Raw genomic sequence first — 21,897 nt, 5'->3', positions numbered from 1 at the left:
AAAGATACTCAATCTCAAGACCTTTTAATTCGTATAAAGTTAAAATTTTGCTTCCTCTACTACTTCTTATGTTCAATTATAGTGTTTTTTTAGTTGACGTACGTACACTTACAAGTATCAGTCAAGTTTGACGTAAACTGGAAAGTATATCTGAATTAATAATAGACATGTACTAGATCACACGTTAGCTGGATTATTTTTGACATTTAATGAGAGGTCCGAAATCCCAAATATAGGCTGCTACGAAATATTATTTAAGTGGAAATAGCAGGCAAACGCATTCTGGACGAAGAAGAACTTCATGGTTGATTTAGGGTGGCAATAAATAAAATTAAGATAAAATTAAGATAAATAAAATTAAGATTAAGATGGTAACCAACGTTCTGAAAGGACATGGTACATAAAGAATAGGAAAATAACAGCCTATCCCGAAAAAAAATCCTGCGTACGCCAGTCACGAGAAAATTTTTATTTCATTGCCCCCACTTTGCAAGGTTGCTGGATCCGCCGTTGGACCTAGGTACCATTTACTCTGATGCCGCTTTCGCATACCTCAAGAACTTCCTGGAAGATACTTTCTGAATATAAATTAAATAGTAGTGGGGAGAGAATGCATCCCTGTCTTACAATTCTGAGTGTCTTTCTGAACACAGCACACACTTCTTAATTTTTAGTACTTGGAATTAGACTAACATCGATTTTTCATCACTTAAGATTAAAGAAAAAAAATACAAAATTGGTGCTTATAAAAATATATTACGAATAAATACAAAACGATTAATGGCACTATAGTATGCTAAAAGTATAACTAGAAATTGGTAACTATATATGATTAAAGAGAATAAATATTATAAATATAAACAAGCTAAGACATTGTTACTTAAGTCAAAGTGAGTTGAACAAAGAACTATCATTGTACAACTTATACATTGAGAATTATTTTATAATATAATTGTACCTACCAGTTTTACTGAGCATTTAAAAAATTTTAGTACGTTTTTGTATTTTTGGACTGAGCTGACTTTGAACGGATTGTTATAATGCTCGCTAGCTGGAACGATTTAACATCGCATGCTTAGAATTTTCAAAAAGGAACTTGCATATTTTTGTTTTATTTCATAATAATGTTAAGTTTCGTTTAAATATAAGATTTTCAAAATTTCAAGCCTCAAAAACTCATAATAACTTATTAGCCCAGTAAATGAACGGGAAATTCGGCGATACCGTGTAATTTTCAGGGGCAACTCCGAATTGCATGAAAATTTGGATTTAGGTTCTACTTACCCTCCACTTCACAGTTAAACTTGTGCCGTTGGTTGCTTTTACTTGGGGGGGGTGACAGTCACCCCTTCTCGGGGGTTGAAGAAACATACGTTCAAGATAAGACCGGAAATGGATAAATTGACTGATTTTAAGCAACTTTTGTTCTATAGAGTTTTTTACTAAGTCAATACTTTTCGAGTTGTTTGCCATTGAAAATGTTGATTTTTCGACAAAAAAACTACGTTTTCAGACGGTTTTTCGCAAATAACTCAAAAAGTAAATATTTTATCGAAAAAAATATCCTTAGCAAAAGTGTAGCTTATAAAAAACCCAAAAAAATGGTGTATCAGTAAAGTCTATCAATTAAATAAAAACAAAGTTGTAGCTCATGAAAAATACGTTCTTATTCGTCTAATTCCAAATCGAATATTTCAAGGTGAAATCACCGAAAAATTAAGCACTTTTCGGGAAAAACTCATTTAAACTTTTTTAAAGTGTTTATAAAAAGCTTTGTTTTAACTGTTAACAAAAGTTTTAGCATTAAAAATAAGAGAGTTACGCTCAAAATAAAGTTGGTCCTCTTTTTTTTTGTAAAAAATCATGAAAATCTCGCCGTGTTTAGCTCCCCAAATGAAATTAATCGCTAGCGCTTTACAAACAATTTACTTACCTATCTATTTTTTATATGATCTGTCAGTCTCACCGGTTTAAAGTGTTTATTTTTGAAAGGGTTATAATTGAGAAAGCTTGAATGGGTCACTAATCACGAGTGTATGCAAATTTTGAACAGCCATATCTTAACCAATTTTTGTCTTACGGAGAAACAAAATGAAGTGAATGACTAGCATATTTATAATAGCAAAACCTACATTTTTTTACTCTTTAAGATTTTTCTTATCACTAATACTTTTTAAGTTATTTTGAAAAAATGAAATTTTGCAAAAATTTTTAGAAAATTTTTTTTACTATAAAACCAAATATTTTCAAAAATAAGCACTTCAAACCAATCAAACTTACAGATCATATAAACAATACACATACAGTTAAAATAGATGGTAAAGCCAAACGAATAATTTCATTTAGCGTGCTAAATAGAGGGAGGTTTTCACGCTTTTTTTACCAAAAAAAAGGGGCCAACTTTTTTTTTCAGTGTAACTCGTTTATTTTTGATGCTGTAAACTTTTGTAAAAAACGAATAATAAGCTTTTTTTCGACACTTTAAAAATGTTAATAAGGTTTTCCCGAAAAACGCTTCTTTCTTCGGTGATTTCGCGTTGAATTATTCGATTTGAAATTAGACGAACAAGAACGTATTTTCATGACCTACAAGTTTGCTTCTACTCAATTTGTAGACTTTACTGGTACACCAATCTTTTTGTTTTTTTATAGGCTACACTTTTGCTAAAAATATTTTTTTCGATAAAATATTTACTTTTTGAGTTATTTGGGAAAAACGATCTGAAAACGTACTTTTTTTGTCGAAAAATCAACATTTTAAATCGCGAATAACTCGAAAAGTATTGACTTACGTAAAAAACTTTATAGACCAAAAGATGTTTAAAATAAGTCAATTTGTCCATTTCCGGCCTTATTTTACACACGCGTTTTTCACCCCCCGAGAAGAGGTAAATGTCACCCCGAAGTAAAAGCAACCAACGGCACAAATTCAACTTTGAAGTGGAGGGTAAGTACAACCTAAATCCAAATTTTCATGGAATTCGGAGTTGCCCCTGGAAATTACACTCCAAAACGGTCATTTATTGGGCCATATAAGTAGAAATTTAAAACATTCTGTGTATTTAAATCATTTCAAACGATCGAAAAATCGCGCAAACACTTGTGACGTCATATAGTAATATTTTGTAATGACATTTCTCCTGTCTCATATAAAAGTAAATACTATTTTGTTTACTTTGGAGTTTGATACAGTTTTTAAAGAGATATGATTGAATTGTGTGTATGTGTTTACTGTGGAAAATAGAAGTAAATACTATAACTGTTGTTTAGTACTATTGTGTTAAAGTACAACCATTAAAACCCTAATAAAATATTTATTAGATTGCAAATTAGTTTAATACAGTGGTTACATGCATGTTGAAAGGACATTAAAGATATTTTAGTTCATACTCAAGGTCTTCATGTATGTGAAAATAATTATAATGTAAGTATTGAATATATGTTGTCTGCTTAATAGTTTTTTTAATAAATCAAGTGTACTTTGAGCAAAAATAAAATAGAACTTTTGGTAGAGTAGAAGTACATTACAGATTGAATTCAGATTGAAAAAGATTTATGTTCATAATGGGTAAGTTATCAGACTGTCTTTTAGAAAAACCCTCTTCGGTCATTTTAAAAAAATTGCCTCTACAAAAACACTCAAATATTATAAAGCATATAGTTCACAGCAACTATCTAACCATTCATAAAACTGAGATATACCATAAAATGACTACAACAAGTAAACGAATATCAAACGTAATGAATAATTAATGGCGCTATAATTAAACATTTTTAACTTTATGACGTCACGAACAATGAGGGCGCGTTTTGGTCTGGCTGCTATAATTTGAACTTTCTCTCGATTTTAATCTTTTTAGGGGTCAAACGAAAGACTTTTCGATTTTAGATTTTTTGATATATATTTTAAATTATGTTCTGTTGTGATTTTTAGTATTCTTTTCGAATTTAAAATTTTATGCAAGTTTCATAATGTTACCGAGAACCCGTTGATGGTGATATTCTTAACAAAGTAGCGTGTAGTAATAGCGTGTAGGACTTGGACGAAAATGAGAATATGTGCTAGAGTGTCTCTCACAGCTAGCGAGCAATATACTTAAATCCAAATGAGTTAATCAAAGAACAATCAAAAGACTGTCATGATATGACTTGTACATTCAGGACTATTTTACAATATAATTGTACCAGTTTAACTGAGCATTCAAAAATATTTAGTACGTTTTGTATTTTTGGATTGAGCTGACTTCTGCCTTTATAAAGGTAACCAACAAAAAAGCTGATTCCATCTCGAAATGATAGCTTCTTAGTGCTTTTGAGTTTCTCGTTTTATTACAAACTGACTTCAATCCTTAATTACTATGAAAAATTTTGACTAATTTTGGTTTCAACGGTCAGAGAATCGTTTAAGTCACGGTCATATAAGAAACGGTCAAAAAATAGTTTATTTTGAAAAAAATATCAAAACTGCTGCAAAAACAAACCTAATATTAGACATACCTTACCAAAATTACTACACACTATAATAAAATAGATTAAACAAGTATTTAGTCCATTTAACCAGCATTTTAATGTTATTTAAGGTCGATTCGCATTTTACGGAACGTCAACGTCCCGTCACGGGCCGGCAACGTTACGTTGTGAGCGGCCGTGGAGTAACGGCATATTCGCTGGCCTCATACCCCAGTGCACGTGGGTTCGAGCCCTGCCAAAGACAAACCATTTTCATTTCCAATAATGGCACGAGCCGTCTCACCGTGCCTCGGAGAGCACGTTAAGCCGTCGGTCCCCCCGGCAAAAATGCCATACGATATTATTATTATTAACGTTACGTTAAACTGTCACGTTTGTCACGTTTCAATTACAACAAAAAGTTAAGCGATGAGCAAATTACGCAAAAGAAAATTAGCAATAATTGCCTTAATGTTGGACGAAGAAGAGCAGGCAAGCAACAAATCCAAGGAAAAGTTGTGGGTATGAAAGATGTATCTTAATATAAAATACCTAGGGTAGTAGGTACCATAAATTGTTTAAAGAACTATATGACGACGAAAGTTGTTTCTATATTTCAGAATGTCTCAGGATCAGTTTTATGTACTATATTTAGTTCAAACTGCAAACTGAAGAGACGATCTCACCAAATATTCAATCGATTGACAACCGGTGTTGTACTTTTCGCACTCTTCTTCTATTTTAAGTGCTATCTGCGCGACGAAGGTCTGTAATCATCATAACTATTAGCATTTTAGAGACGACTGCTCTGAAAAGTTCATCTGATGTACATTCGTAGCATTCTCTCAGGTTGCGCAGCCACGATATTCTGCGTCTCCTTATGCTTATTTTTCCACGAATCTTTCCCTGCATATAGACCAGTAAGGATCTGTTTTTAGGTGGATGTGAGAGGTGGCATTCAGATTTTTGCGGATAAAGTTAGGTGATAATTTCGTTAATAATAATTGATTTATGCTTCTTCTCAAATATGCCGGGAACATTAATAAAAAAAATAAAATATTTAAAAATTTCAAAAAATTGCGTTTTTTTTTCCACTTTTTTTGCTTATAACTTAAAACTATTCATTTTAGAACAAAGTCCTACAGGAACAAAACAAAGATAATTAAATTTTCCATCAGATGCGATTGGTTAAAAATGTCTTAATGTATCACCCTTGCTTCAAAATAGCAATAAATATAAAATAAGGGGGCAAAACAAGCCTGTCCTTATTCAATGATTTTCCATCACTTAGGTTACACTTGGAACCTTCCTAATTCGCTTAGAAAATTTTTGTAATGTGCTAAAACGGTACACCAAATTTCATTAAAATTGACTTACTAGATTTTGCATAATAATTTTGCAATCTAAATTTTTTTTAAAAAATTTAAATTTTTTAAAATCTTGCACAACAAAAACTAGAACATACAAAGATTTGTCAATTTTTTTACATATAAAGAAGTACTCCACCTATCTAATGCACTTTACAGAATTGAAATCGGATTATTTAAGCAGCCTCAGCAATGTTTTAAAGTTATAAACAATTTTTTGGCTTATAAACACATTAGTGATGTGGCCAGGAGGGGGTGCTACGGGCTCCTTTATTTAGATGGACTTACCCAAGTTTTTTTATGTATTTTGACCCGTAGAACACGAATTTTTTGGGTAACAGTTGATCCGGATGTCGATAAGATTGTTATAAACAAAGAACTTGAGGAATTATATAAAATCGATTTTTCGCAAAATAAAACATTTTTTTGTATTTCTTGGGTAATTCTAAGCAAAAAATGTTCTCACAAGTTCGAAGAAATTGCAATCGAGAAATTGCAATTTTTGAACGCGAATAACGTTTGCTTAAAAAATAAAATGGCAATTCTGCTGACAGCATTTGAAAGTTTAAGTCAAATTATACCGGTTTTAATTATTTGCATTGCTAAAAATTAATTTGTTTATTATTAAACAAAGCTATTTGTTTATAAGCCAAAAAATTGTTTATAAATTTAAAACATTGCTGGGGCCCCTTAAATAATCCGATTTTAATTCTGTAAAGTGTATTAGATAGGTAGAGCACCTCTTTATATGTAAAAAAAATTAGTCAACTTCTAAATGGTCTACTTTTTGTTCAGAAAGATTTTAAAAAATTTGAACTTTTTTAAAAACATTTAGATTGCAAATTTCTTATGCAAAATTTATTAGGTCGATTTTAATGAAATTTGGTACACGATTTAAGTATGTTACAAAGAATTTCCTAAGCGAATTACTAAGGTTCTAAGTGCCACCAAAGTGGTTAAAAAATATTGAATAACAACAGACTTATTTTGCCCCCTTATTTTGTATTTATTGCTATATTGCAGAAAAGGTAATACCTTAAGACATTTTTACCAGTCGTATATCACACAAAATTCAATTATCTTTCATTTTATTTCTTTACGACTTTGTTCCAAAACGAATCGTTTTAAAGTTATAAGCAAAGAAAGCAGAAAAAAATCGATGTTTTTCGAAATTTTTAAATATTTTAATTTTTTTATTAATGTTCCGGGCATATTTGAGAAGGAGCATAAGTCAATTATTATTACTGAAGGTGTCACCTAACTTTATCTGCAAAAATCCGAATGCCACCTCTCACATCCAAAAATAGGCATTCTTTCGCAGATCCTTACTGGTCTAATAATCAATTGGAGCAAGTTGTATCTCTCTCCACGTGTAAATCTCCGAGATATTCTAATATTTTCTGCATTCGCATACTAGACGATTTGAACGAAAAATACTTAGAAAAATTTTCGGACCTCACCACGACATTAACACAAACTAGTATAGGATCAGAACCAACATCGAATTAAAAGCACTCTACAATAAAGGTGATATTGTCACAGCGACAATAAGAAGAGTAAGAAATTAAATCACAGCGACTAAGATGGGCAAGCCACATGCACCGAATTCATAACGAGAGACTTGTAAGAATGGTATGGAAGGAAATTCCTACAGGCAAAAGACCACTCGGACGTCCCAGAATGCGATGGAGAGATAACATCCAATCAGATCTCCAAAAAATTAACATTCCATTTGACCCTAGGTTGATGGAAGACCGAACAAATTGGAAGAAAGTTGTACAGTCAGCCAGGACCCACCCAGGGTTGTAGCGCTACGTGATGATGATACTATCTTTATAGACGTATGCAGTAATGAACCGGCAACGACACAAAACGTCACGTCAAACTATTGTTTCAGAGAAACGTTGACGTTCTGAGAGCGGAACGTTCCGTGATGGTGCCGAAATATGAGAACATCCTGGCTTAAAATACCATACAGAATATTTTGACGGGACGTTGCCGGTCCGTGACGGGACGTTGACGTTCCGTAAAATGCGAATTGACCTTTTTACTCATCGTAATGATGCAATATTATTATTAACAAAATATTCATCAAATAAATATTACTTAGGACTAGATAATACTCAAATATCCTGAATTATTGTCTTAAATACTAGTGTTATGAATAAATATTCCTTCTGGCAATTCATAGTCATATAAGGTACAAATGAAAATGGTAAATACATAAAAGACTTGAGCAGCGTTAAATAGTAATAACTACGTTTACCTATATTGTTTTAAAATAATAACTGACTAATATATATGAATGCTGAATCTATATTGAATATATTTTCGGTTTCATATGCTTTTTAAAGACAACTGTTGTCTCTTTTCCTGCCAAGTCCGCTGCACGTCAACAATGAAATTTCTACGTCCACATAGTACATTCAACTACTTTAAATTTTTAGAACTAACCTAATATTTCTATACCTACACGAAAATTTACAAGATTATTCATATACGTAGGCAATGAAATTTATAAAATATAATAAAATTCATAAAATACAACAATAAAATGTGATTATTTAGATTATGTTTTCATTCATAGAGATTCTGACCAATAGAAAGCTACCGAAATAAAAAATACAGCGATAATTTTCCGTCGTCAAACATAACGTCAGATGCCCTTCGTTACTACGAAAAAATGAACATTCAGTGACATTAATCACAATTAATGTTTTACAACTTGTCACAGAAAACACCAAGAAACAGGCTTAGCAAATTTTCAGGTGAAGATATCGATAAAATATTAGTTAAAATTATTTAAAAAGCAGTTTTATTCATGAAATAATCTTACCGAATTACTCTCGAGCTCTTAAATTATCGATTTGTTTTGCCCTCGTGACACTTTGACAAACTGTCAAAGTGTCACTCGGGATACAAATCGATAATTTTAGAGCTCTCGTGTAATTACTACTCATAATTTTACAATTCTTCTTCTTCTTCTTTTGCTCTTTAATTCGTCCAATTCTGAACATAGGCTTCCCCAGTTTCCTCCATTCGCTTCTGTTTAGTTCTTTCTGTTTCCAGTGCGTTCCTCCTATCTTTTTAATGTCGTCTCCCCATCTCATCTGGGGTCGTCCTCTTGCTCTCTTTCCTGTCCATGGTCTCCATTGTTGTATCGTGCTATTCCACCTATTGTCCGTTTGTCTAGCGTTATGACCTGCGAAGCTCCATTTTAGCCTGGTTATATGTTGACCTGCGTCTTTGACTTTTGTTCTATTTCTGACCCAGTTGTTTTGCTTTTTGTCTGTCAATTTTACTCCTAACATTGCTCTCTCCATGGCTCTTTGTGTCTTTATTATTTTATCCATGTTTGCCTTGGTCAAGGTCCATGTTTGGCATGCGTATGTGAGAATTGGGAGTATGCACTGGTCAAACACTCTTGCTTTTAAGTATTGTTGTATTTTTTTATTCTTTAGGACCCATTTTAATTTTCCAAATCCTGCCCAGGCTAATCTGACCCTTCTTTTTACCTCCGCTGTTTGGTTTTCCTTATTTATTTTTATAATCTGTCCCAAATATATATAATCATTAACCGCTTCTATTGTGGTGTCGTTTAGTATTACGTTTCTATTGTCTTGTGTGTTTGTCATTGTTTTTGTTTTGGCAAAATTCATTTTTAGACCTATTTGTTCGGATTCATTTGCTAGTTCGGTTAGCATGGTTTGTAGTTCTTCAAAACTTGATGCTATGACTACTACATCGTCTGCATATCTTAGGTGGTTTAGTTTCAATTTAGTTTGGTGATTTTACAATTATTTATACTTAAATATTTGATATTATCAGTAGTAATTGCACAAGAGCTCTAAAATTATTGAATTTTTCCCGAGTGACACTTTGACAGTTTTCACGAGGGCAAAAATTTTATATTAATTTTATGAGATCGAGTGCAATTTGTTGCGATTATTTCATGAATAAAACTGTTCAAAACCAAAATTTTATTGTAATTTATTTATGTAAGTACAAATTAGTACTAAACACACAGTTGTTATAAATATTTTACGGTTGAAAGTCATCACTTTTATAATTTTTAAAACATTAATTGTCATTAAGAGGATCGGAACGTATTTTCGGCTGCAATGCTATTCAAATGGGGATTCATTTTTTTCAAATCCTGAGAAAACTAATAAGTATTTTGGAAAAATTTAAACGCAGAATGAAAGATTACGTTATTAGCGAGGGCCGAAAGTCCCTGAGAACTTCTACAATGTTTATTTTAATAAGTTACAGGGGTGAAAAAACTAAGAGAAAATTTAGTGTGATTTTTAAATTCAAATATCTCATTCAAAATAAACTTTTTATTTATTCTAAGGGACTTTCGGCCCTCGGTAATAATTTAGTCTTTCATTCTGCGTTTAAATTTTTCAAAAATATTTATTGGTTTTTTCAGGATTTGAAAAAAATGAACACAATGCCGTGGTAATATTTTCCAAATCTGTCTTTGTCTTACAACGCACTCAACCGAATATAATATTGTCAGCATATATTGTCAGTCAGACACTGACAATCAGTGACAATTTTAAATATTTGACATTGCATCGGGAATATTTTGAGAAATTGATTAAATATTATTGATATATAGTGTATTTGATAAATAATTGATTTAAGACGTGAACTTAATAAAAAGTTATTTATTGTGTATTATTTGTGAAAGATCCAAGCAGAGAATACATCAGATATATCCTGTGATCCAAGTATTTTGTTGTTAGAGATGTTCAAAATTGTAAGCGTTCCAAAATAACAACATATTATTAAAAAATCACTTTAACACTTTTCCTCTTTTCTCGATTGATTATTAGTTTCTGTTGTACAAATAAATTATTACAATCACTGAAAACATAGTTAGTGAAAAAATTATCACATTTATTAACTGAATTAATAATTTGCAATTATAAAAATAACAGTTATCCATGAACATTCAAAAGCCATCTCTTTAAATTAATTATGACATTTTCAAGTAGAATGACATTCTAGTAATGTTTACATATCCACACCAGTGTGAATTTTACTACACGTAATTTGCCGTGTAAAGACAGAAAAAGTAGGGATACACGTAAAATATTTGCGAATTATGTACCCATAGCCTTAATGTCACTGAATGTATTTTTTCATAACAACGAAGGGCATCTGACGTAATATACTTGACGGGAAATTATCAAAAATTATCAGTCTAAATTAGATTTCTGTAGCTTTCTATTGGTCAGAATCTCCTATGAATGAAATAATCAATAAAATAAAATTGATGATTCAATGAACAAATAGTACGGCAATATTTTTGATGACATGCAATAGATTTACCAGGAAATGATATTTTGCCATAATTTTTCCAGAAAAATTTGTTACTTCGTAACATGTATATTTCAAATTTTATTTAGCTCTAAACTATTACTGTATAGTGACTAGATCAGAATAGGTAAAACCAAAACAGATAAAAAAAACAATATAGGTAACTTTAGCTGACATTATTGCTAAGTTATTCAGTAGGAGACTGTCAAGAAATTGTCATTTTAGGTGATGCTACACTAGAACGGTGATCTGGTAATACTTATTTCATTAATTATTCAAAAAAGGTTTCGTTATTAATATTTATTATTTTTTAGAATTATTTTAAACTTCCCTATAGATAAAAAAAAATGGTATCATAAACCTGGATATCATAGCCTAAACAGCAATTAAACCTGATCGTATAACATCTACCAAACATGGTATTTCTGCTATAACTTCCATTGGTAATAGTCAACTTCCTTGTTTGGGAACCACGATTTGGTTTATTTGTCGAATTTAGCGATGTCGAAAAAATTCGACTACATATTTATTTGCAGTCTTCATCAGAAATTATTTTGGAGCTTTGATCTTCTGTGTCTCCATAGCACTTTTAACCTCACTGGCTCTAGACAATGCATGCAGAAGCGCCACTGAGGTGAATGAGGCCCCGAAATAGTTCCTGACAAAGATTACAGAAATTCGAATAATCGAGGTAGCCACATTCGGCGGAATTAGCTAACATAATTACACCGTCTGCATATCGTCTGTTCACAATTTAATTTCACCTCTAGCTCAGCATCATCTTCATACAGATCACACTCTAGAACCATAGCCCTTATTCGTTTATATACACCAAGAATTACCCAAGAAGCAATAGAGATTGAAAAACGTCCGAATTGTCTCAACAACCGTTCTATGTAGCAACACATATACTAACAAAATCTAAAAACTCTCCAATATACAGTTTAAATGATATTGTAACAACTATTGACTAAAATACCAATTGTAAGATAAATACATTTTACTTGAGAGGCACGCCTGCCTTTTGTATTATGGTTATTTGGCTTAGTTTCATGTTTCCAGGTACTGATATTAAATATATTGAAGCAAGTTATCCATATTCAGATTGTACAGAAAGACTAAATTCTCCAGGCTTTATGGTGGTTCCGTGGTACCAAACTCTGGTATCTACTAGTACTAGAAAACAAATACACAAATTTTATAAATGTATTACATTTAAGGGGAAAGGAACAAAATCCAAAATTTTGACACCTGTCAACATTTTCAATGTATTTTAAACGTAATCATTTTTTTCCAATCCAGAGAAAACTAATAAGTATTTTTTTTAAATTTAAACGCAGAATGAAATATTACTTTATTGCCGAGGGCCGAAAGTCCCTTAAAATGAATAAAAAATGTCTTTTGAATGAGATATTTGAAATTAAAAATCACACTAAATTTTCTCTTGAGTTTTTCACCCCTGTAACTTATTAAAATAAACATTATACAAGTTTTCAGGGACTTTCTGTCCTCGGTAATAACGTACCTAATCTTTCATGCTTCGTTTAAATTTTTCAAAAATACTTATTAGTTTTCTCAGGATTCGAAAAAAATGAATCCCATTTAAATAGCATTGAAGCCGAACGTACCCATCCCCTTAACATCAAAAGAGTTAAGGTTGGTAATACATTAACAGAACAGCAAGAAATACTAAGAAGATGAACAGCGTAATCAAGTCCAAGTTTCCAGAGTTATACAGGGTGTCCCTGAAAATAGTGCGTTCCTCAAAGGTGTAGATAGAAGGCACAATGTAGAGCAAAAAGTCTTATAACATTTTTTTCTAAATTCAGCCGTTTGGCCAAAAAACGAAAATACATTTTGATATGCAAATTGAAGTCTGGCAACGCCGTTGACACATTTAAAATAGTAGGTTTGTAGGTCATTTGTATCTGGTAGGTAGTAAAGTAAAAATGTAAATATCAACCAAATGGTTAGTGTTTACATTTTTTCACCCCTTGGTTTGTTTGATGTTATTGACATTTCCAAAGAACAGGTATTTCTTAACAATGAGGAATGTGTAAAGGATACAGAAAGGGTAAAGGGTGCAATATTTTATGAATTACCCAGAACACTAAATGTAGAGGCCTATAAATTTTTTTCAAAATGTTTTGCCGGTACTTCTTGAAGACGTGCCTTCGCAAACACGACGCGACGTCAAATGTGGTTTCTTCACGACGGAGCCCCAGCACATTTTACCAAAGCTGTGAAAAATCTTCTGGATACTACTTATCCTCGTCGTGGAATTGGTAGGAATGGACTCATTCTGTGGCCACCGTGAGTCCCGAATTCAATGTATTGGATTTTTATTTTTGTAGACATTTGAAATCGTTAGTGTATGATAACCGACATAAAATCCAAACAGAAGCTGAATTACAGAAACGCATTTTTGGTGGTACAGAAACTATCCGACATAATTTAGTTAACTATGGCATTACTAACAACCGGATTCGTCGTATCGATGCATTGTAGAGCTCATTTTGAACATTTAAGTATTATAAAAATTATTGTCAATTAAGCACAAACATTTAATTTAATTTTTAGACCATAAGTAAACAAATTACTGATAGTCGGAGCATAATGTAAAAAACTAAATTAGAATCATTAAACGTTGTTTGTTGTATTTAATTTCCACTGTAAACTATGTAATTAAGTTAAAACCCTTGCATTCAACACCTTTAAAGCTTAATAAATACATAATACTAGTTTAGTTAAAAGATACAGTGTTTTTTATTGTAAATGATTGACATTTTATCAATTCGTTTAAGATTATTCCATATTTCAATAGATTTCAGAAAAACATTAGATACAAATCATTTTTCCACTAAGAGCATTAATTACATATTTTAGGAATTAAACCATAGTTACTTAAGAGGAAACAGTAGGCATCAACAGGTAGTGAAAACGCGTTCCAAGATTGCGGCTGTAATTTTGAATATTTTTTCGAGATATTTGGCACACGTATTCGTAATATAATAAAGAATGGCGGTACAGAGCCCCATTTGAAAAATATATTAATATGTGGAAATTACTCTGTAATTAAATACAATATTAAAAAAACGAGCCTGTACCGCCATTAAGAAGAACAAAAAAAATACACTTTCTTCAAATAAACTTTTTTATCCGATGCCTAAATTTTGTGTCATTTTGGAACTACTAAAATTTTTTATTTCATTAGTAGTTCCAAAATGACACAAAATCTAGGCATCGGATAAAAAAGTTTATTTGAAGAAAGTGTATTTTTTTGTTCTTCTTAATGGCGGTACAGGCTCGTTTTTTTAATATTGTATTTAATTACAGAGTAATTTCCACATATTAATATATTTTTCAAATTGGGCTCTGTACCGCCATTTTTTATTATATTACGAATAAGTGTGCCAAATATCTCGAAAAAATATTCAAAATTACAGCCGCAATCTTGGAACGCGTTCTGGCTACCTGTTGATCGCTACTGTTCACCTCAAGCCTTAATCCGAAACCTTAATTCAGATATTAATAGCAAAAATGCCACATTATTAAAGCAAAAAATAATTATTTTACAGGTAGGTACCTACATCTAGGGTCATCAACCCTAAAAATCACACCTCAAACAGTAAATAAACAAGGGGTTCCATTATATGAAATTTCTACAATCACAGGTGCTTCTACGCAATGCTGGCACGTCATTAAAATATATGAAAATAAAAATTTACTCGTATGGAGAACAATGTATTTTTTTTGGAAGCGGTTAACTTTAGGAAAAAATGTTATAGGACTTTTTTGTTCTAAATTGTGTATTATATCCACACCTTAAAGGAACGTACTATTTTCGGGGACACCCTGTATATTAGGACTAGGAGTATTATTATTCTGTTAGAGTTTTACCTTTGTATTCCCCGATATAACTAAGGATTTAAGAATGAGATTGATGAAAACGAACAAAGATCAGAATTCAGCATTGATGGAGACGAACAAAAAACAATGATCACAGAGGTGGAAAAATAGTCATAACAGACAAAGAAATCAAAGAAGCAATAAATTCAATGAAGAACAATAAAGCTGGAAGACCAGGAGGAATTGTGGAGGAGCTAATCAAATACGAAACAGAGAAATTAAAAAGAATGATATGCCGAAAATATAAAACCGTCAAACAAACTGGACTAGGCTCGCAAAATTCAATAACAACGTACGAAGCCCGAGACGGAGCACAGTGGTCCAAAAACCCGAAAAACTGGCCAAAAGTCAAAAAAAATTAACGTTTCGAGATTATTATTACATTTCCTAAAAGAGAATTAAATTCCCTATTCAGTGTTGGCAACCCTAGAGCTACATCTCCTATATCTGAATTTCCACTTCAGCAGTTCAAAGTTGACCTTCGTACGGAACAGAAACCCAGTTAAAAATAACGAATATTTTATACGCACAGTCTTTTGCGTGTATCTCGAAAACGAAGTGTGCAAATTCAATTCTGCAAAATGGAGGATACTCGTGGAGCCATCTTTAATAAAAGCCGATAATATCAAAATATTTGTATATGTGTTATATTTAGTAGATTTTAAGTTGAAGTTAAGTAATAAGAAAGTATATATTTTGAAAAAATTTAATTTTCAGATAGCCAAATTCCAAGATGTTACTACAATCATCTTTTAGCTTATATTTCTCTCTTTAAGATTCAGAAAAAAAGCTGCCACTATCTGCCTCTTTGGTTTTGCGAGAATTTTTTGTGCAAGCGCTCTGCGCTACGAATTTCAATATGAATCGTTAACAACGCAGAATAAACAGATCATGCCGCAATATTCAAGTAGTAGTTATGACTGTAGATTTTTAGTTATTTCAGTATCGTAGGGTAAAATCGTAGATAAAATGGTCAGGTACAGTATTGTTGAAAAATAAAGTAAAAATTAGTTTTGACTTTCATATGATTAATAATCGAATTTAACATTGGAATAAAAAATTGGCGGATTGTATCCGCCATTTTGTTTTTTAAAATTTCGATTTCGGATTCGTAATCAGCAACCTCAAAATCCCCCGGATATCAAATTTCGACGGTATTACATACCGGGTGGTGAATTGGAACACGGGCCATAGGAAACTCAATGTAAAATTCTAAACTGTTGAATTCCTGTTTCCCTAATTATTTTACATCAAAAGTCATAAGAAACTATTTGTAAAGAATTTAAATCTGTATTGAAAACAACTGTTAATATTGTTCTACAAACAATAATTATTCAAAATTTTGTAAAAATATAATATAATTTTTAGAGAAATACGCCAAAGTTACGCCACACACAGTGCAATAATGTGTATAAGATTGCATTCGGTGATAATGAATTTATTATATTAACAATTTGAACTGTCAATTTCTTTATTTATTTTATCATTTATTGTTTAAAACACAATAAAGTTGATCAGATACCCTCAGTTAAGGAGAAAGTATTAATAATAAAGATATTTTCTTCAGTCAATAGTGTGCTCACTGTCAGTTAAATAGTAACGTGTGACCTAACATGCCCGCACATACCTACTGCGGTAAATACATTATATTTTTCAAAATTTTGGAATGTGTTTAAATCGTAGAACAATTTTAACTTCTGTTTTTAATACAGACTTCAATCCTCTACAAATAACTTCTCATGACTTTTGATGTAACATAATTAGAGAAGCAGGAATTCAACAGTTTAAAATTTTACATTGAGTTTCCTATGGCCCGTTTTCCGATTCACCACCCTGTATATTTAAAATACATAAACCCGCCATATTGCATCCGCCATTTTGTTTTTTGCAATTCAGACTTCGGATTCGTAATCAGCGACCTCAAAAACTCCTGGATGCCTAATTTTATTCAAATCAAAAAACGCTTTCATATTTTGGTCATCTTTTCGGGTTTTTGGACCACTGTGCGGAGGGCGGAAAAGCTGTAAATGGTCAGATCTGGACTCGAATTTTTATATTATATTTGCTAAAGTTTGTAATTCATAATAGTTCAAAGTACCAACCTGCATCACCTGGTTCTACATAAAATGACAAAGGCTTACACATGCTTTCGCATTCTGGAGGCGGATGTAGATACCAACGTTTTGTTCCTTTTAATTGAGCTTGCCACATTAAACGGTTTATAAAGTCAAGCTACAAATGCAAAACATACGTTAAAGACTAGAATACATTTATAGTGTAATACATATTAAAATGTAACTCTTCAACTCTGTAACTTTTCAACTTACATGTAGTGTAGCACCATCATCATATCCCATAAAGATGTATTCTTTTGAAGGTATTTCACTATCTTCTGGTAAAAAGTGAGGCTTTGGATAGTGTTTTCTCATCTCCTCGAGAATAGTTGGGTGGCAGTTACCCCTAATAAAAGCAAAAACATAATTCATTAGTTATTTTAAGAACAATTAATAGCGTTAATTAACAAAATTATAAAACCCAATAAAATCACTGGGGATGGAGAACAATAGAACTAATTACACTGTTCAAAAAAGGAGATAAAACACAGCCAGAAAACTACAGAGGTATAAACTTGTTGAATACTAACCTAAAACTTACAACTAAAATTTTACAAGAACTAATAAATGAGAGGAAAAATTTAGCAGATGAATAACAGGGTTTCGTACTGGGAGATGGTGTATATATGCAATATTCATCTCAAGCAAATTACTGAGAAATCACTAGAGTAATAATAGACCATCATTTCTGTCTCTGGTTGACTTGAAGAAATCATTTGACAGAGTGAGACTCAAAGATATAATCCATCTTCTGTATAATAGAACAGTTACTCTAAATCTCATAAAAACTATTGAAAACTTATTAGTCTAGGCGCCAGAGGGGTCACTGTGTCCTTTTCAATTCTGATGGACAAACTCAGCGGTTTCTTATGGATTTTTGGCTGCTGATTACGAATTTCGAGGGTGGATTTCGATCCGAGCGGTCAAAAAATTGTTATAAACAATTTAATTGTTTATAAGGCTCTGGCTCATAAACTAAAAGAGATAAAAAAATGTTTCAAATAAAATTTATTCCTTAATAAAAAACGAAGAAAAAAACGCTTACTAAACTTAAATCCAACAATTAGAACTCAAGATATTGTAAAATTAGTGCACAATGCAATTTGCAAGATAAGTATTTTTCGAAGCTTTATTGATCGTAGCTCAGCTTCTATGCATGCAAATGAGCCTTAAAAGGTCTCATTTTAAAGCTTAATTAATAGGCTTCCCAACAAAGTTAGTTAAATTACTTTATCTTCATTTGTTTTAAAGTTACACCCGTTTGAAGCTATAATTTTCTACGAAAACACTATGAAAAACACGTAAATATCCTTGCAGTATATAGAGCCTTTGCCCAAGTGACTATGATAACCTTGTATATCTTGATATACGTGTTTTTCATCTCAAATGAGGTTGTGTTTATTATTATTTACGAGGTTTTCATTTTTCATAGCTTTTTGCACACCTCCAAATACTAGGTCGATACAATACATATCTTTTGATTTAAGGTTCATAAAATGTTCCTATATGCCGGACTACCTTTTGTTGTTCACAAAAAACATTTCTGCAAGTCGAATCTCTCAAACAAACACTCCAAATTAAGTACCAAATTCTTGGTTATAAATATACGTGGTATTCACACTAAATCAAGAGAGCAATTGATATACCTAGAAAACGATATTGTAGAAAATAGTCTAGTGTATTTGGAATTTTTCTAACAGTTGTAAATTGTGAGATACAAGATTTTCAAACTAAAACCACCAAAATGTCATTTTCCAAAAAAAATGAGATACGAGTTTTTCACACTAAGCCATCGATATGCTCTTCATAATAATGGATGAAATCATTAAAAGTGTCAACAAAGGAAGAGAATAAAAATGGAAAACTAAGATGAAGATAGTCTGGAAAATCTGGTCCATACATTTAACATAAGAGCAAAATAATTTAATATGACAATCTTATAAAAAGGATATTTGAATAAAAGCAATGCTTAAAATTTATCTTTTAAAGAACTTTAGATGCATTAGAAAGCTTTTAAAAACATTTTTTCTTCTTCTCTTCTTCATTTTGTATAGACATGACTGTCTGTTTTTTTTTTTCAATGTGCCTCTAGTAAGTTGATGTTCTATCATTTTCTTGGTCTTCCCATTGATCGTTTTCCTAATGGGGAACCATCACTCGCTGTCCTTACGACGCTATTTGTTGTCATTTGACTTATGTGGTCATTCCATTCTACTCTTCTGTTTCTTGCCCAGTTATTAATGTTGTCCACCTTGCAGCTCCGTCGTATATCTGTACTTCTAGCTCTGCCCTATAGAGTCTTACCATCGATTTTTTGAAGGGTTTTCATCTCTGCGGTTTCAAGCGATCAAATATATAAATAAAATGACTTTCACAATTTTATGATATGATTCACATTAATATTACTTAGGTACAATGCGACAAGCGAGAACTGGCGGCTATCCCTCTATTGGATATCCCTCCTTTACATATAACAATAAAAAGTGAGGCGAGAATAGGATATTATAGACTGCGAGAAAACCTGATCAATGTACCAGTTAAATCAGGACATAGTAGAATAACGAATGAAATTAATGATGCCGAATGGATGATGATTTCTGACCATATGACATCAAGATACAAGCCTGAAGTACCTTTCCAAGTGGACATTTGCCCACGAGACGAATGGGACAGGGGAAACTCTCGACCCAGACTGCAGGGTTACACCTGGTATACGGACGGGTCTAAAACTGCAGATGGTTCGGGCGCAGGGATATTCTGTAGTGAGATTCTGTAGTACAGAGAATGTACCTCCATTTTTCAGGCAGAGATTTTTGCAATCTTGCAATGTGCAAGAGAAAACAACCTAAGGGCATTCGAACTGCAGCGAACTTGACAGACTGGCACAACATAACAGTGTTATACTGGTATGAGTTCCAGGTCATCGGGGCATATATGGCAATGAAAGAGCTGATGCACTTGCCAAGAGAGCATCAGCTACAAAATACCTGGGTCTAGAGCCGGCCGTGGGAGTTCCAAAAAGCACCATCCACTAACGAAAAAAAGCCTGGATCCGAAGCCAACACAACTCACACTGGGAGAGTGTACCTGGTCAAACACATGGCAAGATGTATATTGGACAGACATGTGCTAGTAGGGCTGAGTTACTGCTGAAAACAAGCAGGAATCAGCTCAGAGTCATAACAGGTATTCTCACTGGACATGCGCCAGTTAAGGGTCACCTGCATACAATGGGACTGTTTCATGGAGATTTGAGCTGCAGACTCTGTAACAGAGAACCTGAAACAGTCAACCATATTTTGCATGACTGTGAGGCATTGGATTGGAGGCAGCCAACACTTTTCGGAGACATCGAAGTGACTCCAAATATATATGGCACCCACCCACTAGACCTGTACAAGCTGGTACAGGGTTCCAGAATTCTGGAATGGGTTTCATAAACGAATAGAAGATATACAATAAGCCAAGTGGCTGCAGTACAACCGGATCACAACAGCCGGTTCCAGAAAAAAAAACTTAGGTACAATGCGACAAGCGAGAACTGGCGGCTGACCTTCTCGTATTCTGCATTTGTCACTGTGTATTTTCGCTCAAGGTCACGAGCCACCTCTGGCTTGTCACATTGTACCTATGTTAATATTCTTATTATTGGTTTTATCTTTAATACTTACACAATTAAATATTATTAAAGAAAAAACTTACCAGCCAACATACCACGACTTCTCAGTAGGTTCATTTCTAGATCTTTCTTCACTCATTAAGAATACATCTTTAACAGATATGAAATCAGATTTAAAATGTAGGAATTGACACTCCTCGTTCACACTCCTGATTGAGCCTTCTATATTATTGTACAGTTTTTGAAAATATTCTAAAGAAAAAACGTGCATGGCAGGCCAATGAAGAAAGGCCTCTTTTATCACAACAGGTTTCGAACCATAATTATATGGCAAAAACGTCTCTCTACTGACATTTGGCAATATGATAGGTTCTGTTACATTTAAACAAAAGTTACAATTGGATATAGGCCTGGTAGCTTCCCAGATAAAGTAATTATTAGGTAATAGACATCTTACCCCAAAAATATAATTTAAAGCTAATATGCAATATTCTCCATTCAAAAGGATACTCAATACTGTTGCACTAACAAAAATAATAAGAAATATACTTTTGTATGCTATTTTGAAAGACTGTTCCAAGTCTTTTAAGAGACATCCAGATTCAATGTAAAATTTATTTAGATTGTGGATGGATGTTTTTAGTTGATCAGTTTCCTTGACACATATTTTATCGGTATACATTATTTTTTAATCATCCTGAAATCAAATGCTTCTTTATTTCCTTTCGTTTTCTTTTATTTTTATTTAACTTCCTATAATTATTGAGGACATTGTTTATATTATTACTGTCACTGTCACTGTCACTGGTCACATCACAAGTTATAAAAACTAAAATTATTGTCAAAGTCAAAAGAACTACATATTAGTCCAGTCACTGCGGACAACCGGTCAATACAATAATTCCGTCAATTAATTATTTATAACTGAATAGATTTTGATAAAAATTTGGAATTTTTAGGTTCATCTTGTAGTCCAGAAAGCCACTGCGCATCCGCTGGGAAAAATATTCTAATTCGGATTTTTTGCACAATCTTACTCAAAAAGGACCCCTTTTAACAAATTTGCATGTTGCCAGGACCAAAAGTTGGTCAAAAATTTTTTAAACGTTTT

The 21,897-nt window shown here is 32.4% G+C and overlaps 1 protein-coding gene across 1 annotated transcript; it reads right to left on the bottom strand.

The window, feature by feature from the left end:
* Positions 1–736: 736 nt before the first annotated feature.
* LOC126889298 (uncharacterized) lies at positions 737–21,597 on the bottom strand. Its single transcript, XM_050657428.1, has 4 exons — positions 20,870–21,597; positions 17,381–17,513; positions 17,156–17,285; positions 737–12,320 (listed from the first exon to the last, which is right to left on the bottom strand). Exons 1-4 carry the CDS (start codon positions 21,466–21,468, stop codon positions 12,235–12,237), a joined length of 948 nt encoding a protein of 315 aa, XP_050513385.1. The 5' UTR covers positions 21,469–21,597; the 3' UTR covers positions 737–12,234.
* Positions 21,598–21,897: the final 300 nt, after the last annotated feature.

The sequence above is a fragment of the Diabrotica virgifera genome, chromosome 8, assembly GCF_917563875.1.
Source record: "Diabrotica virgifera virgifera chromosome 8, PGI_DIABVI_V3a".
Lineage (NCBI taxonomy): Eukaryota > Metazoa > Arthropoda > Insecta > Coleoptera > Chrysomelidae > Diabrotica > Diabrotica virgifera.
Note: the sequence above shows the minus strand (reverse complement) of the source record. Positions and strands in the feature narration are given on the sequence as shown.